Source organism: Cannabis sativa, chromosome 9 (genome assembly GCF_029168945.1).
Source record: "Cannabis sativa cultivar Pink pepper isolate KNU-18-1 chromosome 9, ASM2916894v1, whole genome shotgun sequence".
Taxonomy (NCBI): domain Eukaryota; kingdom Viridiplantae; phylum Streptophyta; class Magnoliopsida; order Rosales; family Cannabaceae; genus Cannabis; species Cannabis sativa.
The window spans coordinates 11,184,604-11,205,813 of record NC_083609.1 but is presented as its reverse complement, the minus strand read 5'-3'; the positions used below and the strand labels follow the sequence as shown (position 1 = coordinate 11,205,813).

The 21,210-nt window shown below is 33.7% G+C and overlaps 2 protein-coding genes across 2 annotated transcripts; one reads left to right on the top strand and one right to left on the bottom strand.

The window, feature by feature from the left end:
* Positions 1 to 12,703: 12,703 nt before the first annotated feature.
* On the bottom strand, positions 12,704 to 14,476 carry LOC133031232 (protein ASPARTIC PROTEASE IN GUARD CELL 1-like). The gene is made up of 3 exons (XM_061104686.1): positions 14,386 to 14,476; positions 13,551 to 13,987; positions 12,704 to 13,003 (listed from the first exon to the last, which is right to left on the bottom strand). Exons 1-3 carry the CDS (start codon positions 14,474 to 14,476, stop codon positions 12,704 to 12,706), a joined length of 828 nt encoding a protein of 275 aa, XP_060960669.1.
* Positions 14,477 to 16,800: 2,324 nt separating this feature from the next.
* LOC115723077 (folate-biopterin transporter 1, chloroplastic) lies at positions 16,801 to 21,210 on the top strand. Its single transcript, XM_030652486.2, has 9 exons — positions 16,801 to 17,143; positions 17,766 to 18,001; positions 18,093 to 18,157; positions 18,270 to 18,432; positions 19,075 to 19,223; positions 19,310 to 19,564; positions 20,106 to 20,274; positions 20,411 to 20,503; positions 20,687 to 21,210. Exons 1-9 carry the CDS (start codon positions 16,867 to 16,869, stop codon positions 20,984 to 20,986), a joined length of 1,707 nt encoding a protein of 568 aa, XP_030508346.2. The 5' UTR covers positions 16,801 to 16,866; the 3' UTR covers positions 20,987 to 21,210.

The window sequence follows — 21,210 nt, the reverse complement described above, 5'->3', positions numbered from 1 at the left end:
TAATGTATTATGTTCATATCTACTTGAAATTTCAAACTTTTATATGAATAAAGTTGTATACACACATGAATGACTCGATTAGTTGGATACATATTGATATTGCAGGAACCCCTCATCCATAATTTAGAAGTTCACACATACACTGTAGAAGAATTAAAGATAATATATGGTCATAGATAATATACAGTGATATTTTAAAAGTGATAACAATAATCTTATGAGATATTATGGATCATATGTGCATGAGGATGTGACATATTTATGTTGCACTATTTTTCTCTTAGCTCATGTTTTGTCCCACTGAGTTTTTTTAACAAGTTTTTTGATGAATCAACTTGCAAATAATCATGAGAGTAATTTGCGGCATAAATACTTAAGTTTAACTCTCAGTTGCAAATAAATACATGTTTAGTTTTTGGCGGTAATAAAACTTAAGTTATAATTTTAGAACTTTTGTAGGTACCTGATTGTTAAATGTTAAATAAATTACCACGTTGTAATCTCTAATTGGTCCAAGTCATTAATTTTTTTTATATATATAAAAATTGTTTAAATATAACAATAAGAAAATGACACGTGGATAATGACTTAATATTTAACGACTAGGTACCTATAGAATTCTAAAAATATAATTTAGGTATTATAACCGGTAAAAATTAAACTTAAGTATTTATTTACAACCAGAAATTAAACTTAGGTATTTATACCGTACATTACTCTAATTATGAATATGAAATATATATATATTGGACTCTTTTTTCCTTAGCTTAGGTTTTGTCCCACTCGATTTTTCTGACAAGATTTTTAACGAGGTAACTTTAAATCATGCTAACATACTTGCACTTTATAAAACAAGTAGAAAATATGTGGGAGTGAGATCATTGACATAACATAGTCACGAAATATATGGATTACACTCAATAAAACAGTATCATTAAAAATTCTATATGAAGATAACACGAAATGCATTGCTCAACTAAAGCTATAATAAAGGAGATAGAACCAAAGATATTCTTACCAAGTTCTTCCTACTACATGATATTCAAGAAAAAGGCTATATTGTTGTCCAACATACTGAATCAAGTGTCAATCATGCATACTTATTCACAAAGTTATTACCAACATTAACATTTGAGAAGACGACATATAAGATCGAAATTCGTCGATTAGAATATATCTACAAATGCTTAAATGAAGAGGAGTTAATTCATACTGTACTCTTTTTTTTTATCGAGTTTTTGTCATATTAAGTTTTCTAGCAATGTTATTAATGAGGCAGTTATTATAGACATTCAAGATAGAGTTATGAAATATTATATAAATAAATATGTGGATGTCCAAATTACCCAAATTAATTATAACATAAATTTATTTCGCTTTATTTCATTGATTTAGTTTTACATTATTTTAGTCCTAATTTTTGTATAAATAGCAGTTCTCCTAATTAGTAAACCACTGAGAAATTCTTATTCTCTTTTTTCTTTTTATCTTCTCTATATTTAATATTATTTTATGACACATATATATTGTTTAATCTGTTGACAAACATACATAATCATATTATAAATTAGTTATTATTAGCTATTAATATAAATAATATAAATTATAGGACTTTTTAAGCAAATTTTTTTTTTGGTGTAAATTATTAGTTCTTATATCATAATTAACAGATTTTGTACTACATTAGGAAAAAAAAATTGGACCTTGATTTTTCATGTTTTATATTAATTGTTAGATTAAATAATAATTATTTTTAGGAAAATTATCCAAAATGACTTATTTTTAATTTAATTGTCAAAATAACTTGATTAAATTTCAATAATGTTTTTATTTATTTGGATACGTTTCTATAATCTTATTTATACCTTTCTTTCTCTTTCTCTTTTTTTCTTTGTTTTGCTTTCCTTTTTTTCTTTTTCTTACATTACTCTTTTTCTCTCATTTTTCTTTCTCTCTTTCTTATTTTTCTCCTTTTTTAAACTTTAAAAATAGTTTCTGATCACATCGTTACTTAGATAAACTTAAAAAAATATCATTGCGATCTACTCTTCAATATGAATATTTCAAGATGTGAGAAATATATATTTTTACGCTATTTCTATAAAAGAAACTATTTACCTACTAATATATTGATTAGTTACTGTTTTATATGTATATATTTTTTAAATTTTAGTAAATAATTATTTTAGAGTTTTGTTAATTGACTTATACTATGTGATAACTAATTAGCTTTCAAAATAACAAAAAGGTATATAAAATTATCGGTATATAAAAATAGTAATTTGTTCTATTACATGACAACTTATTAGTTTCGAAAATATTTTTTAAGGTTATATAAATATATTTTAAATTATAATCTACCATAATATAATTTAAAAATAATTAATTAATTACAAAGATATATACAAATAAAATTATAGAGAGTAACTAAAATGTATCTCAAATTATATAATATAAAAATAAATTTTTTTATATAAAGATAATTAATTAGTTTCTCATCAGCACTATTAGTAATCAAAAAATTACTTTTAAAAATGTAAAAAAATAAAAAATATCAAAAAAAGTCAAAAACGTTAAATTCAATTTCACTAACGTAGCACATCAATAATAATAATAATTATATAAATTTGATAAAAAATATTATTATAAACTTTTCTTATTTTTATAGGGAATTATCTCATATACTATTTTTTAACTTTTTTCTTTAATTTACGGTTTAGATTTTTAAAATAGTTGCAGCATTAGTTGCAATACGATTTTTTGTTGTAATTTAGGTTATAGCGCTAGTTGCAATAGAAATTTCTATGTAAAATTTCGTAAAAATTAAAAAAAAAAAATTATTTTAAAGTGTAAAAATAAAAAAAGGCTTCTTTTTTATTATGTGATTTATTAAATTGAAATATATTGGATAAGTTTTTTTTTTTTTTTTTTTGAGTGTAGCGTAATGGTATTTTACAATCATTTGATAGCTTAATAGCTTTAAAGTTCTAGGTTCGAACCCATGACCTCTCCCTTTTTCCCATCCCCTCACCACTAAGCTAGGATAAGTTGAATTGTGCTAATATATCCTCATGTCGTATTGGGAGACATTAAGTTGTCCAATACTAATAATTTTTATATTAATTATTATTAAATTAATATATTGGATGGTATCGTGATTATATATATAATGTTGTGCACCACCAAATAATAAGACCTTTTGGTAATTCACTATATAATGATGATTTCAGTGAAGTAATATGTAGGACCAGTTTACTCATTTTTGTCGTAGATTCTCTTCTTTTCATATATGTTTTCCACACCTCCAATCAGATGTATTCATGTCTATTTCTTGTAGTCTTTTTTTTCCTTTTTCTTTTCGTAGTGAAAGAAAGACTAATTTGGTAAAGTTCATGTATTTACTCATGTAATTGATTTGACCATTTGAACATTTCACATAAAACTAACATTTAAAAATGTAATTACCTAAAATTTTCCTCTAATTAAGCCAAACAAAATAGTTTTGCTACAAAAATGTACTCTCAATTAAAAAACTTCTCGCCTTAATGGTGTCGTTTTGATCTTGTCCTTCCTTTTGTTTTCTTTGCCGTTCATATTTGTCTTCTCATCGATTTGCTTTTCCATCAGTTTCTCTCTCTTTGCATTTATTGTTTGTTGTAATTTCAGCGGAAATAACTTTGAGGATTCAATCATAAAATCTGCAATGATCTCAACACTTTGACAGTAAAATGAACATAAACCAATTAATCTCCACAATGAATCAAATCCGAAATCAAACAAAGAACAACACACGATTTTATCCTGGTTCCGGTCCTAGAGATCAATATGATCCCTGGCCATACTCCAGCTGAGAAACATCACCAATCTTCATTAATATGTGAATAAGAGAGCAACAGTACAATTACAATAACCAGAGCAATCACAGCTCAGATGGTACTCGATACACACCAGAGAAAACAGTCACAGTTTTCTCTCTATCAACCCGAGTACACCCCTTGTTCTTGACCCTCTTCAAGAACAGAACTCTCAGCTTAGAACCCTAAGCAATTCCCTCTAATCTTCTCTCTTATTCTCTCTCTGTCTTTCTTATGTTCTCTCGCCCATAGAAGTGAAAAGACTAGACTTATATATAGTCCCAACTCAAACAAGGATAGCACCAACTAACTAACTAACTAACATAACCGACAGTTAGTTAAGTTAGTTGGTTCAAATGAGTTGTAAAGAATAAGTTGGTTTAGAGGATCAATTTCCACAAATTTCCACCTTGATTCTCTAAAGCAATTTATCAGAGTCTTTTCACTGAAGCCTTGATGATGTGATATCTCGAAATGTTCAGCAAGTACCAATGTTCAGCAAACTGAGACAATGCATCAGTTTACTGAATGTAAGAACCTTAGTTCCCATGTCAGCAGGGTTGTCACTTGTGTGCACCTTTTCCAATTCCAGAACCCTGTCCTTAATCTTCTCTCGAATCCAATACAATCTAATGTCAATGTGCTTGCTTTTCTCATGGTATACAGGATTCTTGCACAAGTGAATAGATGACAGACTATCCGAATAGACTGTCCCTTTGTCTTTGAGCAGTAGCAGCTCTTGCAGTATTCCTTGTAACCATATAGCTTCCTTGAAAGCTTCAGTGGTGGCCATGAATTCTGATTCAGTAGTTGATAGTGCCACCACTGGTTGTTGTTGTGACTTCCAACATATGCAGCTTTTGTTAACCATGAATACATAAGCAGTGGTAGATCTTCGATTGTCCCTGTTTGATGCATAATCTGCATCAACATAGCCTTCTAACCTCACATCAGATGTATCTTTCTGATAGATCAGACCATACTTGATTGTCCCTTTCAAGTATCTAATCAGCCACTTTACAGTATTCCAATGCTCTAACCCAGGGTTTGCCATAAACCTACTCAAAACACTTAGAGCATGTGCTATATCAGGTCTAGTACTGACCATGATGTACATTAGACATCCAACAGCCATAGCATATGGTACACCTCTCATATTTTCCCTTTCAGTTTCAGTTTTAGGGCAGTACTCATTAGACAACTTGAAGTGCCCTGCAAGTGGAACTGCAGTGGCCTTAGATGAATCTAAGTTAAACTTCTTGATCACCTTCTCAATGTAGCTTCTTTGAGTTAGCACCATCTTTCCTTCTTGCTTATTCCTCATGACCTCAATCCCCAAAATTTTCTTGACTGCTCCCAAGTCCTTCATTTCAAATTAAGAGTTGAGTTTGTTCTTAATGACTTGTATTTCAGCCTTGTCTTTGCTGATGATCATCATATCATCAACATATAGTAATAGGTACACAACTTTAGGTGTTCCTAGTTCCTTGTAGTAAAGACAAGAGTCAAATTTTGACCTTGAAAAACCAATACTCTGAACAAATTGGTTAAACCTTTGATTCCATTGTCTAGGTGACTGTTTCAACCCATACAATGACCTTTTAAGCAGGCAAACCAGATCAGTTTTGCCATTTTCCACCTGAAAACCAGGTGGTTGCTCCATGAATATCTCTTCATCCAGAAAACCATTTAAGAAGGCAGTTTTGACATCCAACTGCTCAACTTCCAAGTCATTGTGTGCAGCAATGGCTAACATCATTCTAATGGTCTTGTACTTCACAACTGGTGAGAAGATATCTGTGTAATCAACTCCCTCAACCTGTGTGAATCCCTTAGCAACCAATCTAGCTTTATATCTAGGTGGTTCACCCTCTGACATTCCTTCTTTTTCTTTGAACAACCATCTGCAGGAGACAACTTTCTTGTCTTTTGGTCTTGGCACCAGAATCCAAGTTCTATTCTTCTTCAAGGAATGCATCTCTTCTCCCATTGCAGCAAGCCATTTCTTCTTTGATTTGCATGCAATTGCTTCTTCATAGGTAGTTGGTTCAGGTTCACTCTCAGATTGTATAGCAGCCAGGGCATAGGCTATCAAATCAGCTTCAGCATACCTACTGGGAGGTCTAATATCTCTCCTTGACCTGTCTCTAGCCAATTGATAGTTGGTCAAGTCTGGTTGATCATCTTGACTGGTTTCCACCTCAGCTGTATCTATACCAGCCTCAGTTGTGTCTGCACCCTGTGTTTCCACCTCAAGAGATGTCCTTACTTTTGGTGTGTGGGGTAAATCAATGGAGACTTCAATCTTGTCAGTGTTGATCTCCAACTCAGCAAGGTCATCCCTGTTAGTACCTGCAACATCAGAACCTTTGCCTTCCTTGGCTATCAAGTGCATGAAATCATGCTCATTAAAGATTACATCCCTAGATATGATAATCTTAGGTTTTCCATTTTCAACATGACATAGCCTATATCCTTTAACACCCTTAGGATATCCAAGAAAGAAACATTTAATTGCCCTAGGTTCCAATTTGTCAAGTTTCTGGTGTGCATATGCAGTGCAACCAAATATTTTCAAGTGATTCAGTTTAGGTGCAGTGCCATGTAATTTTTCATAGGGGGTTTTTAAATCAATCACTCTACTGGGACTCCTATTAATCAAATAACATGCAGTGATCAAAGCCTCTCCCCAGTAGATTTTACCTAAACCAGAACTAATCAACAAGCACCTAACCTTGTTCAACAAGGTTCTATTCATCCTCTCAAGAACACCATTTTGCCGAGGGTGTGCTTAACCGCTCTATGCCTAACAATTCCAAATTCAGAACATAACAAGCCAAATTCAGTATTAATGAACTCTAAACCATTATCTGTCCTAAGCACTTTCAATTTCCTTTCATACTGATTTTCCACTTCAATTTTCCATTCTCTGAATTTCTCAAGACACTCATTTTTGGTTTTAAGTAAATAAACCCATACATGCCTACTGAAATCATCTACAATGGACAAGAAATAGTGTTTACCTGAGTGAGTTCCAACCTTGTGAGAACCCCACAAATCAGCATGAACATATTCTAGTGGTCTTTTAGAACAATGGTGGCCAGCCATGAATTTCAATCTGTGATGCTTTCCCAACACACATGCTTCACAGAAGGGTAGTGAGTTCGGTTTGAAATTGCCTAAGAGCCCTTGCTTGGTCAGTTCTTTGATCCCTTGCTCACTCATGTGACCCATCCTTTTATGCCACAGTTCCATCTCAGTTTCTTGGTGTTGCACAACACTAGCTTCACAAGCCATTACTGTATCTCCTTGCAGAATGTACAAACCATTCTTCTTTTCACCTTTCATGATAGTAAGAGACCCCTTTGCAATTCTCATATGACCATTGTTAGACTTGTAACTGAAGCCTTCATCCTCAAGAGTACCAAGTGATATCAAGTTCCTTCTAAGTTCTGGTATATGCCTTACTTCATGTAGCATTCGAATAGTACCATCAAAGTGCCTAATAGCAACCTTTCCAATGCCAATTACCCTACAAGAATTGTCATTTCCCATTAGTACAGTACCACAATTTACTTTCCTATAGTTAATAAAATTTTCAAGAATAGGACACATGTGGTATGTGCATCCAGAATCAAGAATCCATTCATTTGTGATTCTTTGATCTGAGACCATATACAAGTCACCATCAGATGAGCAACGATCTGATTCTTCAACATTAGAAGCTGAATCATGCTTCTTTTCTCTGTCTTCTTTGAGTTTGTTCTTGAACTCAATGCAAAACCTCTTGATGTGACCTACTTTCCCACAGAAATAACATTTTCTGTCCTTATGGTATTTTCCTCTTGATTTCGATCTTGATTGGGATCTATGGTTGCCTTTGAAATGATCCTTTCTGTAGTGGTCTCTGCCCCTATTGTTGTCTCTTCCTCTGGCCAAGTAAGCTTCATCTTTGACATTGTCTTTCTCCTTGGACATTTCTTGTTCTTTGGACTTCAAGGCTCCAAGAACATCATCAAGGGTGAGAGTATCTCTTCCATACTTGATCACAGCCTTTAATTCTTGGTATGCAGGTGGCAAAGATCTGAGAAGAATGACAGCTTGGCTTTCTTCATCAACAGTGTGCTTCAAGTTAGCCAACCCTATAATGATTTGGTTAAATACATCAAGGTTATCATCTAAAGACAAATGAGAAGACATTTTAAAACCATATAAAGATTCTAACAAATTAATCTTGTTAGTTAGAGAGGGTTTCATGTAAATCTCTTCAAGCTTGCTCCATAGTTCTCGAGCTGTCTTCATATTCTGAACCTTTCTTCTCACTGTATTGGACAAGTACATTATGATAGTGTAATATGCCAATTCCTCCATATCTTCAAGTTCTTCCTTCTGCAACTTGTCAGTGAGTTCTTCCTTGGGTTTCAAAGCCTTGGCAACTTTTTGATGAACAAGAATTCCCTTCAAACTTTCTCTCCATAGGCCAAAGTCTCCTGTCCCATTGAACTTCTCAAGTTCAAATCTTGCTGATCCTGTCATAACTGGTTGCAGATGAGTCTTGATTGAATCTTGATTCTTGAATTCCTCAAATGGATCTTGAACCTAAGCTCTGATTTTGTTGTAATTTCAGCGGAAATAACTTTGAGGATTCAATCATAAAATATGCAATGATCTCAACACTTTGACAGTAAAATGAACATAAACCAATTAATCTCCACAATGAATCAAATCCGAAATCAAACAAAGAACAACACACGATTTTATCCTGGTTCCGGTCCTAGAGATCAATATGATCCCTGGCCATACTCCAGCTGAGAAACATCACCAATCTTCATTAATATGTGAATAAGAGAGCAACAGTACAATTACAATAACCAGAGCAATCACAGCTCAGATGGTACTCGATACACACCAGAGAAAACAGTCACAGTTTTCTCTCTATCAACCCGAGTACACCCCTTGTTCTTGACCCTCTTCAAGAACAGAACTCTCAGCTTAGAACCCTAAGCAATTCCCTCTAATCTTCTCTCTTATTCTCTCTCTGTCTTTCTTATGTTCTCTCGCCCATAGAAGTGAAAAGACTAGACTTATATATAGTCCCAACTCAAACAAGGATAGCACCAACTAACTAACTAACTAACATAACCGACAGTTAGTTAAGTTAGTTGGTTCAAATGAGTTGTAAAGAATAAGTTGGTTTAGAGGATCAATTTCCACATTGTTCTTTCTTGGTTTCGTCTTTTTCTATTCTCTAATCACTCATTTATTACTCCTTCACTTCACTCCTCATTTCATTTATTCTATTAAATCTTACTGATTGTTTTTAGATTTAGTTTTTTGTTTAACCTTTTATGAAATTACTAAAAGCTTAACATATTTAAAATGCATGGAGATAAAAAAAAATGTAAATGTATGCTTACCAAAATTTTATGTTTTATTAAAATGTTTTCTACTTTTAACTTATATAGGTGTGATAATTTATTGGTTTATTGTAAATTAAACAATTGCCTCATTGTAAATTAGTGCAATGAAAATACTTTAAACATAAATAGTACAACAAATATTTTAATTAGTATTGTAAATTAAAAAAAGGTGCCTCCCCGAAATGAGATAACCATTTGGAGAAGCACTTCGAAATTAGGCAACCGTTTGAAAACACACTAAGATGCCTTATAAATATCACTTTACATATTTGTAAGTCTCACTATACATATTTTTCAGACTTTTTCCTTACTCTTTATAAACGATCAATACAACCACAATGGTAGGATTGTTTTTTGTTGTTTTTTATAGTCGAGGGGCTGGTATTTACAAATCATACCATACAACTATGTTAGCGAGGAACAAAGTTCAAAATAACATGATAATTCTGTTCTAGTATGAATTGGTGGTGAAATTTGTGTGGAAGTTGTTCACCAAGGGCAACTTTGATCCTCACACTAACAAAATTGTGTGATGCGGTTGCCCCGTTCCCCACCCTTCCCTTTACCTTTAAATTGAGGATACCATGGTGGACCATGCATGATATTTCCAGCCAGACAAGCGACAATGAATCACAATAATTAATAATGTGTATTTTTTTTTGAAGTAACTGTAAAGAAACTAAAACAGTTACAAAGAGGAGGAGGAGAAACAATTCTTCCAAAGGATATCCTTATCCTGCCTGAGGGCTTCTCGAGCATTGTTGTGTGCTGTGGTGTTGTGAACTCGAGGGATGTAATGAAGAGAAACACCAGAGAAAGAGGATAGGGACTTCTTGATCAGCTGCACTACACTTGATAAAGCCAAATTGTCTTGTCAATAGTTTTTTATCCTTGTAATTAGTTGCTGGGAATCCGATTCTATGGCATCTAGGGGAATCTTAGTGGCCAAACACCAATGAATGCCTTCTAGTAAAGCTTGAGCTTCAGCGAAAAGGGGGATAAAAGCACCTCATCTGGGAATAGAAAACCCTGCAAAGTGGTTTTGTTTACTGTCAAGTAAGGTAGCACCCATCCCCGTTTTAAGGTTCTTCAGGTCCAAAGCAGCATCAACTTGTAGAGTGTATTGTCCAATCTGAAGGGAGTGAGCTGAAGGATCATGTTGACTGTGTAAGGTCAATGTTTGAGGAGTTGAAACCAAATGGTCTGACTGAGGGGGTGTAGCTTGGGCTGCCTAATAGTCCCGCAGTAAAGAAACAATGAAATCTTCCTCCTTAATGGGAGTGTTAATGTTTCGGTTGAAAAGAGCATTATTTCTTTTATTCTAAATCTGCCAAATTAAGCTAATGAACAAAGTAAAAGTTTCTTTGTTAAAATCATTAAAACATCTCATGTAAAACTCTTTGATATCACAGTTATAGTTCTTAAGATAGAAATTTTCAAAAGAGAAATATTTCCACACAGACTTAGCTCTGGGACAATGGATGAGAGAATGAGAGATTGACTCAATTTGATTGTGGCAAAAAGGACAGAAAGGAGAAGGCACAACCTGTTTTTGAAAGAGATTTAAGCTGCAAGGGAGAATGTGGTTAAAGGCTTTCCAAGTAAAATGTTTTATCTTAGGAAGAGTTTTGGTGTTCCAGATAGTTTTTCACCATTGTTTGAAGCAATCATTGTCATTAGAGTTGGTCAAGTGATAAACCGAGTTGACGGTGAAGCATCCAAATGGTGATGACCCCAAATAAGAATGTCATTGGAAACTGGGTTAATGGGGATTTTCAAAATTTCATGAACTTAATAAGAGGGCATGAGGTGTTGGAGCTTGGAGAGATCCCAACAACCATCTTTATCAATGAAATATGAGACACTTTGATCCGTGGGTCAAAATTATTCAAGAAAGATAGCGAATGAAGGCTAGGAACCCATATAGAATCAAGGAGAGAAATGGACTACCATTACCAACTTTTCAAACTAGGCCCTCTTTGAGAAGCTCTGTGCCCCAAAGAAGACTTTTTCAGGTGTTCGAGGGGCAATGGCCCTTAGTAGCAGTAAAGAAATCACTGTTTTTGAAATACATGGCTTTAAGGAGAGTGTAAAGAAGTGATTAAGGGTTGGACCAGATTCTCCAAGCTTGAGCTTGATTATGACTTTAAAGAGATCTAAAACCAAGACCACCATGGAATTTGGATGTGCATAACAAAGACCACTTTTTCCAATGAATTTTACCCTTGTTAGTGCAGGAACCCCACCAGAACTTAGAGATGGCTTTTTGAATAGTGAGGCAGGTTGAAGTGAGCAGTTTGAAGCAGGACATAGCATAGGATGGTATGGACTGGACCACAACTTTGATGAGAGTTTCTTTGCCAACTCTAGAGAACTTTTTTCCATTCCAGATGTTTAATTTTGAGGCCACTTTTTGTACCAAGTAATGGAAATTAGAGTTGGAAATTTTGCCAGTGCGATGGGGAACACCGAGATATTTACTTATGAAACCTTCACTACCAAGACCAAGAGATGTTCTAAAGTGATCCTGAGAATCATGAGGGGTGTTGGGGGAGAACATGATTGAAAATTTAGCGAGGTTGAAAGTTTGACCAGTGGCTTTGTGGTAAGAACATAACATTTCCTTAATGGCAGTACTGGAAGCATAGGTAACAGGAGTGAAAAGAATACTGTCATCAGCAAAGAGAATATGAGAGATGATGGGAGCATCTCTACAGATTTTTAGGCCAGTAAATTGATGAACTTGCTCCTTAGCTCTAATAGTAGCAGAGAGACCCTCGACAACTAGGAGAAATAGGTAAGGTGGGTAAGGTGACATGGGATCCCCTTGTTTTATACCTCTAGTAGGAGTAATATTTGTGGAAAGGATGCCATTGACCGATATTCGATAAACCACAGTTGAAAGACATTTCATAACCAGGGAGGTGAAAGAGGAAGGGAAACCAACATGTTGTAGAATAGCTTTGACAAAACTCCACTCAACTTTGTCAAAAGCTTTCTCCATGTCCAGTTTAATAGTTGCCCAGCCCTGTTTGCCAGCTTTTCTATAGTGAATAGATTTGATAATCTCATTGACGATAAAGATGTTGTCTAAAATCAGGCGATCCGAGAGGAAAGCACACTGGTTTTGAGAAATGATTGAGTGAAGGACCATTTTCATCTTATTAGCTAGGGTTTTGGATATAATATAAAGTGTTGAACAAAGGCTAATAGGTTTATAGTCTCGGATTGTGGAAGCATTTTTTTCTTTAAGATTAAGGCCAAAATGGTATCATTGATTTGGGAAAAATCAGAGTGATGATTCAGAACATCTAAGATGGTACTGGTAAGGTCTTTACCAAGAGTATTCTGATTTTTTTTGGTAAAAGTGTGCGTTAAGTGCCCATTCGAACCATGGGCTTTGTCACCAGAGAGATTAAACAAGGCATGCTAGACCTCATCCTCGGTGTAAGGCCTTTCAAGGGCAGAGTAAAGGTGGGGATGGATACGGTTAGAGATGCCCTTAAGGGTTAGGGCAATCGCATTATGGTCCTCACCTTGAGTGGTGTAAAGCTGGGTATAGAAATCAACAAAATGAGGAAGAAGGGAGGAAATGCCACTTGCCACAGAGCCATCAGCAAGGGTAATGGATCTTATAAGATTATTCTTTTTCATAGCAGTGGCTTTATGATGAAAAAATTTGGCAGATTTGAGCCAATTGACCCTAGACCTTTGTTTCCAGTAAATTTCCTTTTTATGCAGAAGATTGTCCAATTTTGATTGAAAAGTTTTAGCTTGGGTAATGTCCCTAACTGTGGGATTATTGGAATGAAGAATTTGGACAAGGTCCTTGGGCAATGTGTATTTTATTTAGGGTAAATGGCGGTAAAACCCCCAAAACTTTCATTTTGGTTTCACTTAAACCCCAAAACTCAAATTTGGGCAGTAAAACCCCCAAAACTCGTATTATGTTAGCAATTTAACACTTCCGTTCATTTTAGGTGTTAAGTGCCATGTTGGACTGGACACAGTGTACACGTGGCACACTTTGATTGGTCCACGTAAAAAATTATTTAAAAAAATTAAAAAAATAAAATAAAATTAATTTAAAATTTTAAAAATAAATAAATAATTTTTTTTTTCACTTCTTTCTTTTTCTTTCTTTTTTTCTTTCTTTTTCTATCTGTTCATCTCAGCTCTCTCTCTCTCTCTCTCTAACAATCTCTCTCTCGATCTCCTCTCTCTGTCTCTTAATCTAGATCTAGGGTTTTCAATTTTTTTATTGAACCTGACTTACCAGACGACAGCAATCGGAGCAAGGTTTGCACTGATTTGCTGGAGTACCAACTCTGATCCGAGCGAAGTATTCTCCGCTTCCCTGACTTACGACAGAGATTATGGGTGTTGAGAGGTCTTCTGGTCGAATCTCGGTCTCCACTGGTCGGAGATCAGATTTATGGATGTTGCTGAGTTTCAGCTGAAGCTTGACATTGAGCGAGTTGACTCGGTTTGAGTTGCGGGCGAGTCGAGAGACAAAAAGGCTTTTGTAGTCGCTGTGGTTGGTGGTGAGGAGCGAGTCTCGCGAGTGGAGGAGCAGAGAGAATGAAGAAGAAGAAGTCAAATTTGAGGGTATAATTTGTTGGACAGTAGTGGTGGTGGGGTTTAGGGTTTGGGGGTTGAAGGAAAGGACAGTATGTGTGAGTTGGAGTGAAGCTGAGACATCAAGAATGGCTACTGTATTCGGATTGTGGGATTCAGTAGTTGAAAATTTGAAAGAGAATCACAAAGTGAGGAAGAAGAAGAGTAATGGAGTAGTTGCTGCCATTAGAGAAAGATGAAGATGAAAAGAGGAAAATACGTTTGGTAAGAAAGAAAAAGAAAAAGAAAGAAAAGAAAAAAAAGAAAGAAAAAGAAAAAGAAAGAAAGGAAAAACAAATTATTTTTTATCTATAATTATTTTTTAAAGTTTAAATTAATTTTATTTTATTTTTTAAATTTTTTTAAATAATTTTTTACGTGGACTAATAAAATTGTGCCACGTGTACACTGTGTCCAGTCTAACATGGCACTTAATACTTAAAATGGACGGAAGTGTTAAATTGCTAACAGAACACGAGTTTTAGGGGTTTTACCGCCCAAATTTGAGTCTTGAGGGTTAAGTGAAACTAAAATGAAAGTTTTGAGAGTTTTTCCGCTATTTACCCTTTTATTTAAAGATGTCATATTTGTAGTATATGTTGTAAAATTTGTATTATGTATCTTATGTGGGGATGTCATATATGTAGTACATATTGTAGGAGTTGTACTCTATAACTTTAGTACTTACATGTGTTAGTTTTATAAAAATATTAAGGTGGTGTTTGGTAATACTTTTATTTTCTAATTTTTTAATCACAAAACAAAAGTAAAATTTTTGTTTTTAAAAATTTTGTTTTTGAATAATAAAAATACAAACTGCAACCACTTTTATTTTTTAATTTTAAAAATAAAAAATAAAAGTATGTTCTGTAAAATTTATTTTTATTTTTATTTTTTGATTTTATTTAAGTCGGGTCTAGGTTCGGGATCAAATTCGAGTTCAGATCAGAGGTCGGGTGCAGCGCCAGGGCCGTGGCAGGGGAGGTTTGGGTCCGGGTCTGGTCGGAGTCTAAAATATTGATTAAAAAAAATATGTTTAGAAGAATATTGAAAGTGATTTTTTTTGTTTTTAAAATTTTGATTCTCAATTAAAAAATTGAAAAGTGAAAACAGTTTTACAGAATATGTTTTTGGAAAATATATTTTCACTTTTCTAATTTTAAAAACAGAAAATTGATTAAAAAAGTGTTACCAAACGCCACCTAAACTTATAATATGCTTTTATATTTTTTATAATTATTTAAAAATTTCCTTAGATTAGTTCTTTTTACTGAATACTTCTAAAAAAGAAAAATATAAAAATAAAGTACATAAAATTATCACCTTTCACAAAACAAGTAACATTACCAAATTTAGAACATAGTATAGTCACAACATAATTTGAACATGATTTTTCTTTTCTTTGGTATAATGAAAGGAACTAATAATTTGTGACAGTATGAGTTTAACATATACCTACCTAATAATCAACTTTTATTGAAATGAAATTTGCCAAATAATGAGTAGGAAAATAAACACAATTGTTTTGTAATTCTCGTGAGTAATAAAAATTCGAAGTATGCGTAGCTCTACTACCGTCGCGACACGGGAAGTGAATTACTATAAATCTCTTGTGTCTCTCTATTTACTTAACTACTATTTTTTTTTTCACTTTTCTAGCGAGTGAGTATTAGCCAAATTTTTACATAAACACAATTTGCACAAAGATATCTACAATTTACGGATTAAATTGTGTAAATTAAATATATCTATTATTTTATCAACATCCCACCCTAATATAGCATATGTTTGATATATGATTTAGAAAGGGAAATTTACATGGTATACTTATTTTTGCTATTTTTTTTTACAAAAATACTATTAGGTGGTATTTTTTATTGTGTACTTTTATAAGTTTTATACTGCATTATACTGTGTTTATTTTTTTAGTTTTTTTTTGTTTGTTTTAGTGTTGTTTTACGGTTGTTTTCCATAATTTATTTTTTTAACGTCGATTTCACTGTTCTTGCTCCACTTTGCTGGAATTAATGATTATTTTTTGAGTATTCTCGTGGTGCTGTGGTGATTCTATCCGTGGGTGTGAAAGATGGAGGCTATAAGATGCATTTCTTCTTCTTCTTCTCTATGGTTATTTTGTGGTTATTTTTTTATTTTGGTTCTCCTAAAAATACATTTGACGAGCTCACTAAAAAAAAGTTTTGAGGTGTTTGGTTCTTTTATGTTTTTCTAAGTGGTTATATCTGCTTATTGTTTTACATTTATTTTTGTGTTGTTTTAGTAGTTTTTTTGTTCTGATTTTTTAAGATTGGACTTGCAAATATAACTGCTATTGCATTGGGTGTTGAGGCTGTGTAGAACATTTTTTAGTTTTTTTAATCATGTTTTCCTTTCTTTTATTTGATTTGTTTTAGTGTTGTTTTACAGTTATTTTGCCATGATTATTTATTTGACATCAATTTCATTTTTTTTTCCTCAATCTCACTGGAATTAATGGTTATTTCCGATTGTTCTAGTATTCCTGTGGTGGTTCTGTCCGTGGGTGTGGAAGATGGAGGCCTCATTTTTTTTTTAGTGTTTACTGTATAAAAGAAAAAAAAATTAGCCAAGACAGAATAAAAGTAATTTCTGACATGTGACAGTATTTTTATAAAAGTTGGACCAAAAGTCAATATTTTTGAAAGTTTTCCTTTAGAAATGTTTGTAAGGCTAAGGCCCATTAAACAGATATTGAGGTGGGCTATTCTCGTATGTACCCAAGTGTGTACGAGCGGTGTGAACCTAGCTGAGTGAACTTGGGCCGAACTCAATACGTGTCCATTTGCAAGCCAGTCCTTATCTTCTGTTCGAAGCTAGTGGCACGCATCAGGGGTATTTACGTCACATTAACTGTAAGTGTAACTACCTGTTACAAATTAGTTTGTTTAAAAAATTAATTAACAAAAAAGGAAACCTCAACAAATTGGCAGGGCATTCATATGATAGGTAATGAAATGGTGTGGTCATCATTTTGGTCAATTCCAATATTGCCCTTCCAAACCTCATTTCTTTCATTAGTTTCCTGCCCCTCTCCTCTCCTTTTGATCTCGCGGATCAGCCGGAGACCTGCCACTCTCATCTCCACCGCTGCTTATCGAAGGAGAGCTCGTCGTCGTAAGCTTTCCGAAAACGACATGTCGTTTTCTGTTCCATTGTCTTCGACGACGCCCAACAGTGGGGATTCGAACGACGAGACCCTTTTCAATTGCAGGCCTGGTAACCCCTTTATGAGAAATTATCACCATAGTATCAATATTTTCTTTTATTTCTTTCGATTGGGGGACTCTTAATTATGGAAATTGAGATGTTTGGTCGCCGAGATAATTTCTTACAAAAAAAAAAGGAACTTTGTTAATAGTTACCCTAGTTTGTTTATTACAAGTGGTTATAAGATTTTGGAGTTCTGGGTGTTAACTCAATGCATTTTATTGAGCTCGGTGTAGGGTATAAGTTTTGATTGAGACAATTAAAAATAACAAAATAACTGTTTGATGGGATTTGAGAAAATTTAGGAATAAAAAAAATGAGCTTTATATAAATTTCAGGTTTAATATTAACTGTCATGAAGTGGGTCCTATTGATCCTAAACCAATATTTTCTTTAGTATGAGATACTTGTTCCTCAAAATGAAAAAAGAAAATTCAAATATTTAGCAAAAGAATCAAACTTGCCACTTCAGGCTAAAAGCTTTGTTTTTGCCGTTATACTACTCATCAAGCTTTGAGCAACTAAACTTAAAGTAGGGATATGCATTAAGGGTAACCTAAAAGCATCATTTCAAGGTTCAGTGGTGCATAATAGTTATTATTAATCCCAATTCTTTGTATTATCAATGTAGGTGCCAGAAATGGTGATATCTTGACAAAAGATGAGGCAGCAGAAATGCCATCAATTAGCAAAACTGCCATGCGCAAGAATAAACACCGCGCAAGTGCGGTGAAATGCTTTGGGGTGGATTTGACCCCTGATAATATTGCTGTGGCTATGGTGTATTTTGTGCAAGGTGTTTTAGGACTTTCAAGACTTGCTGTTAGTTTTTACTTAAAAGATGATTTGCATTTAGATCCTGCAGAGGTATGTGAGCTTTTCTCATAAACTTTTCAAACATGCTGATCCAATTGCTGGTTTGTGTCTTGTGGACTGATAAAAATTCCTGGTTGACTAGACAGCTGTGATAACAGGCTTTTCTGCATTGCCATGGCTCATTAAACCAGTATATGGATTTATTAGGTGAGACTTGGTATTCTAACTTACTTATTTCCTATGATTCTGGTTTTATGGTTATCTTCTGTTTTCATTATTTTGAGTATGTTGTTGTTGTTTTTTGTTTTGGTTTTCAAAGTGATTCTCTCCCACTATTTGGCTATCGAAGAAGATCGTATTTGATTTTATCAGGGCTTCTTGGTGCATTCTCATGGACCTTGATGGCTAGTCTTGTTGACAGCAAGTATAGTGCTGCTTTTTGCATACTTCTTGGGTCTCTCTCCGTTGCCTTCTCAGATGTTGTGAGTATCTTCTAATTTATGACTTCTTTCAGTATTGTTCAGATGTTATAGTTTTATGGAAGCTTTAAAAATGTATGATTTTTTTTTTAATATTTATAAACAAAATGTGCTTCGTAAGAATATGGGTTTCATAATCATAAGTTATTTGCTTTGCACTATATTTCAATTTCATGATTCTGCATATTGTTTTTTCCTCCCAAACATATTATTCTATCTATGTTTTGAATTTTCTTGTACTAATCTTAATAAGTTATGGTTAATGTAAGCTTCACATTCGCCTGTTTGATATGAGGTTCCCTGCAAATAGAATCAGCTGTAGTGCTTATCGATTTCAGTTTCTATAATCCTGAACTTTCGAACTAATATTTTGATCAATGTCATAAAGTCTGTTGTCATAGCTTGAATTAACATGACCTGAATATGGCATGTTTAAATATCGTGGTAATTATGTCGTGTCACAGGTTTACCTATTTATAAACGACACGAGTACACGAATGGTCAGCCCTACTTTAGAGTTTGTCAATCATAAAGTATTTTGTCATAGCTTGACTTTGTCTCACTGCAAGCATTGACAAGCATCTTAGGGAATTTTCCATGTTCAATTCCATAATGCATTTCAGAAATATGATAAAGTTTGTGTAGGTTGTAGATTCCATGGTAGTAGAGAGGGCTCGTGGTGAGTCACAAAGTGTTTCAGGCTCTCTTCAGTCCTTATGTTGGGGATCCTCAGCTTTTGGTGGAATTGTGAGTTCATACTTCAGTGGCTCACTGGTCGATGCTTATGGTGTAAGGTATATGTTGGGATTTCTCGTTTCAACTTTCTCATGCTGGTTATTGTTGAAGAGGACAACTTAAGGTTTCCATTGTAATATCTCAGGTTTGTTTTTGGTGTCACGGCATTACTACCACTGCTAACGTCTGCAGTTGCTGTTCTTGTTACTGAGCAACGTGTGGTAGGTCCAGCAAGGGGGCAAATTCCTACTTTGGCTAGCTCGAGTTTTCTAAGTAGCACTAAACAGAACATTATTGAGTTGTGGGATGCTGTCAAGCAGCCCAGTGTGTTTCTACCCACAACATTTCTTTTCCTCTGGCAGGCAACACCTCAGTCAGACTCTGCCATGTTTTACTTCACGTATGTCCATTTCTTACCCCTTTAAGTATTTATTGTCACCTTTAAATTTACATTTTTTTACTTCTTTGATATCAATATTTCCTTTTAGTTCTACACATGTTAGTGTGTATATATATATGGATTATTTTTTAATGGGTAATACCTATTGATGGGAATTTATAAAAAATAACTATAATTAAATGTCAATTTATAAAATATTAATTTTTAAAAATAAGATTTTAATCCAATAACCGATAATAAAAGAAAAATTAGAGTTTTGTGTTTAATTTTACTATTTAATTAAAAAATCTCTCTTTTTATGTTATGTCAAAAATATGTTTATATTTTATCTGTCTCTCTCCAATTTAAACTCAATTTTATTTTTTCTCTCTTGACCTTATAGAACAACTTTAACCATATAATGCAAAGATTTTTTTAATTAGATAGCAAAATTAAGCATAGAAATTCAAATTTTTCTAATAATACCCATTAAGATATATTTTGTGTGTGTGTGTCTCTCTAGCATGTACCACAATGTGTGATATGAATTTTTTTTTTCCAGCACGAACAAGCTTGGTTTTACTCCAGAGTTTCTAGGACGAGTCAAGCTTGTCACTTCAGTGGCATCACTGCTTGGTGTAGGACTGTATAATGGTTTTTTAAAGAAAGTTCCATTAAAGAAGATTTTTCTTGCAACAACTATCATTGGTTCAGCTCTTGGGATGACTCAGGTTTGTGATGAATTTCTTTCTCAGATATGCTAAGACCAAAATTGACCATATCAATGATTTAGCAGGAGTTTTTATTATCACTTTCTTGTACTGTAATATATTTATTTATCTATTTATACACTCTTTTTGGGCTCAGGTTTTCCTTGTTACTGGTTTAAACCGAAAATTTGGCATAAGTGATGAGTGGTTTGCAGCTGGTGATTCTTTAATTTTAACAGTTCTTGGTCAGGTAGGCAGTTCTTCAAAAGTATTTTAGTTACAATTCTAGTGTTAATTTTGCTAGACACTCTGCATTACATTTCCCATGTTACAAAACAGTTAACTGAATGCATCACTATTTCCAAAACATGTTTGTTTACGACTGTTTTTATTAAATGATTATAGCTAAATACTGATAAATGATTATTTGCAGGCTTCTTTCATGCCGGTACTAGTTTTAGCAGCTAGATTATGTCCAGAGGGAATGGAAGCAACACTCTTTGCAACTCTAATGTCCATATCAAATGGAGGGAGTGTTCTTGGGGGATTGATTGGTGCCGGTCTCACTCAGCTCTTTGGTGTCACCAAAGACAAGTTTGATAACTTGGTTTTTCTGATAATCCTGTGCAATCTCACCTCACTTTTACCTTTACCATTTCTAGGCCTTCTTCCAGACGACAATCCAGATTCTGATTCAGACGAAAGTACCGATATTGAGATGAAATCAAATTGAGTCTGTATGTCAATGTCCTTGTTTTCCTTCGTGTGTCATCCTTTTGATGATTGCCCTTTTGAGGCCGGAGCTATATTATTATAAATTTCAATGAAAGAGAGAAAGAAAACCCTGTAAATATTACAAGGTTAGAGACACAGAATGAGTCTTTTTTTTGCCCCCTTTACACTGTACTAACTTATAATATTAATATCTTTTGGTAAAATGTCATTAATTTTTTCTTA

Excerpts from the sequence above, each read along its gene's own strand:
- LOC115723077 (XM_030652486.2), top strand. The coding sequence starts at position 16,867 with ATGATAGGTAATGAAATGGTGTGGTCATCATTTTGGTCAATTCCAATA. Across the intron at positions 19,224-19,309 it reads GTCGATGCTTATGGTGTAAG|GTTTGTTTTTGGTGTCACGG; the intron begins GTATATGTTGGG and ends GTAATATCTCAG. Across the intron at positions 20,275-20,410 it reads CAGCTCTTGGGATGACTCAG|GTTTTCCTTGTTACTGGTTT; the intron begins GTTTGTGATGAA and ends TTTTGGGCTCAG.
- LOC133031232 (XM_061104686.1), bottom strand. The coding sequence starts at position 14,476 with ATGACATCTTTAAATAAAAGGGTAAATAGCGGAAAAACTCTCAAAACT. Across the intron at positions 13,988-14,385 it reads TCAAGACTCAAATTTGGGCG|TAGCCATTCTTGATGTCTCA; the intron begins GTAAAACCCCTA and ends ATCCGAATACAG. Across the intron at positions 13,004-13,550 it reads GCTCCGATTGCTGTCGTCTG|GAAATTTACTGGAAACAAAG; the intron begins GTAAGTCAGGTT and ends CTGCATAAAAAG.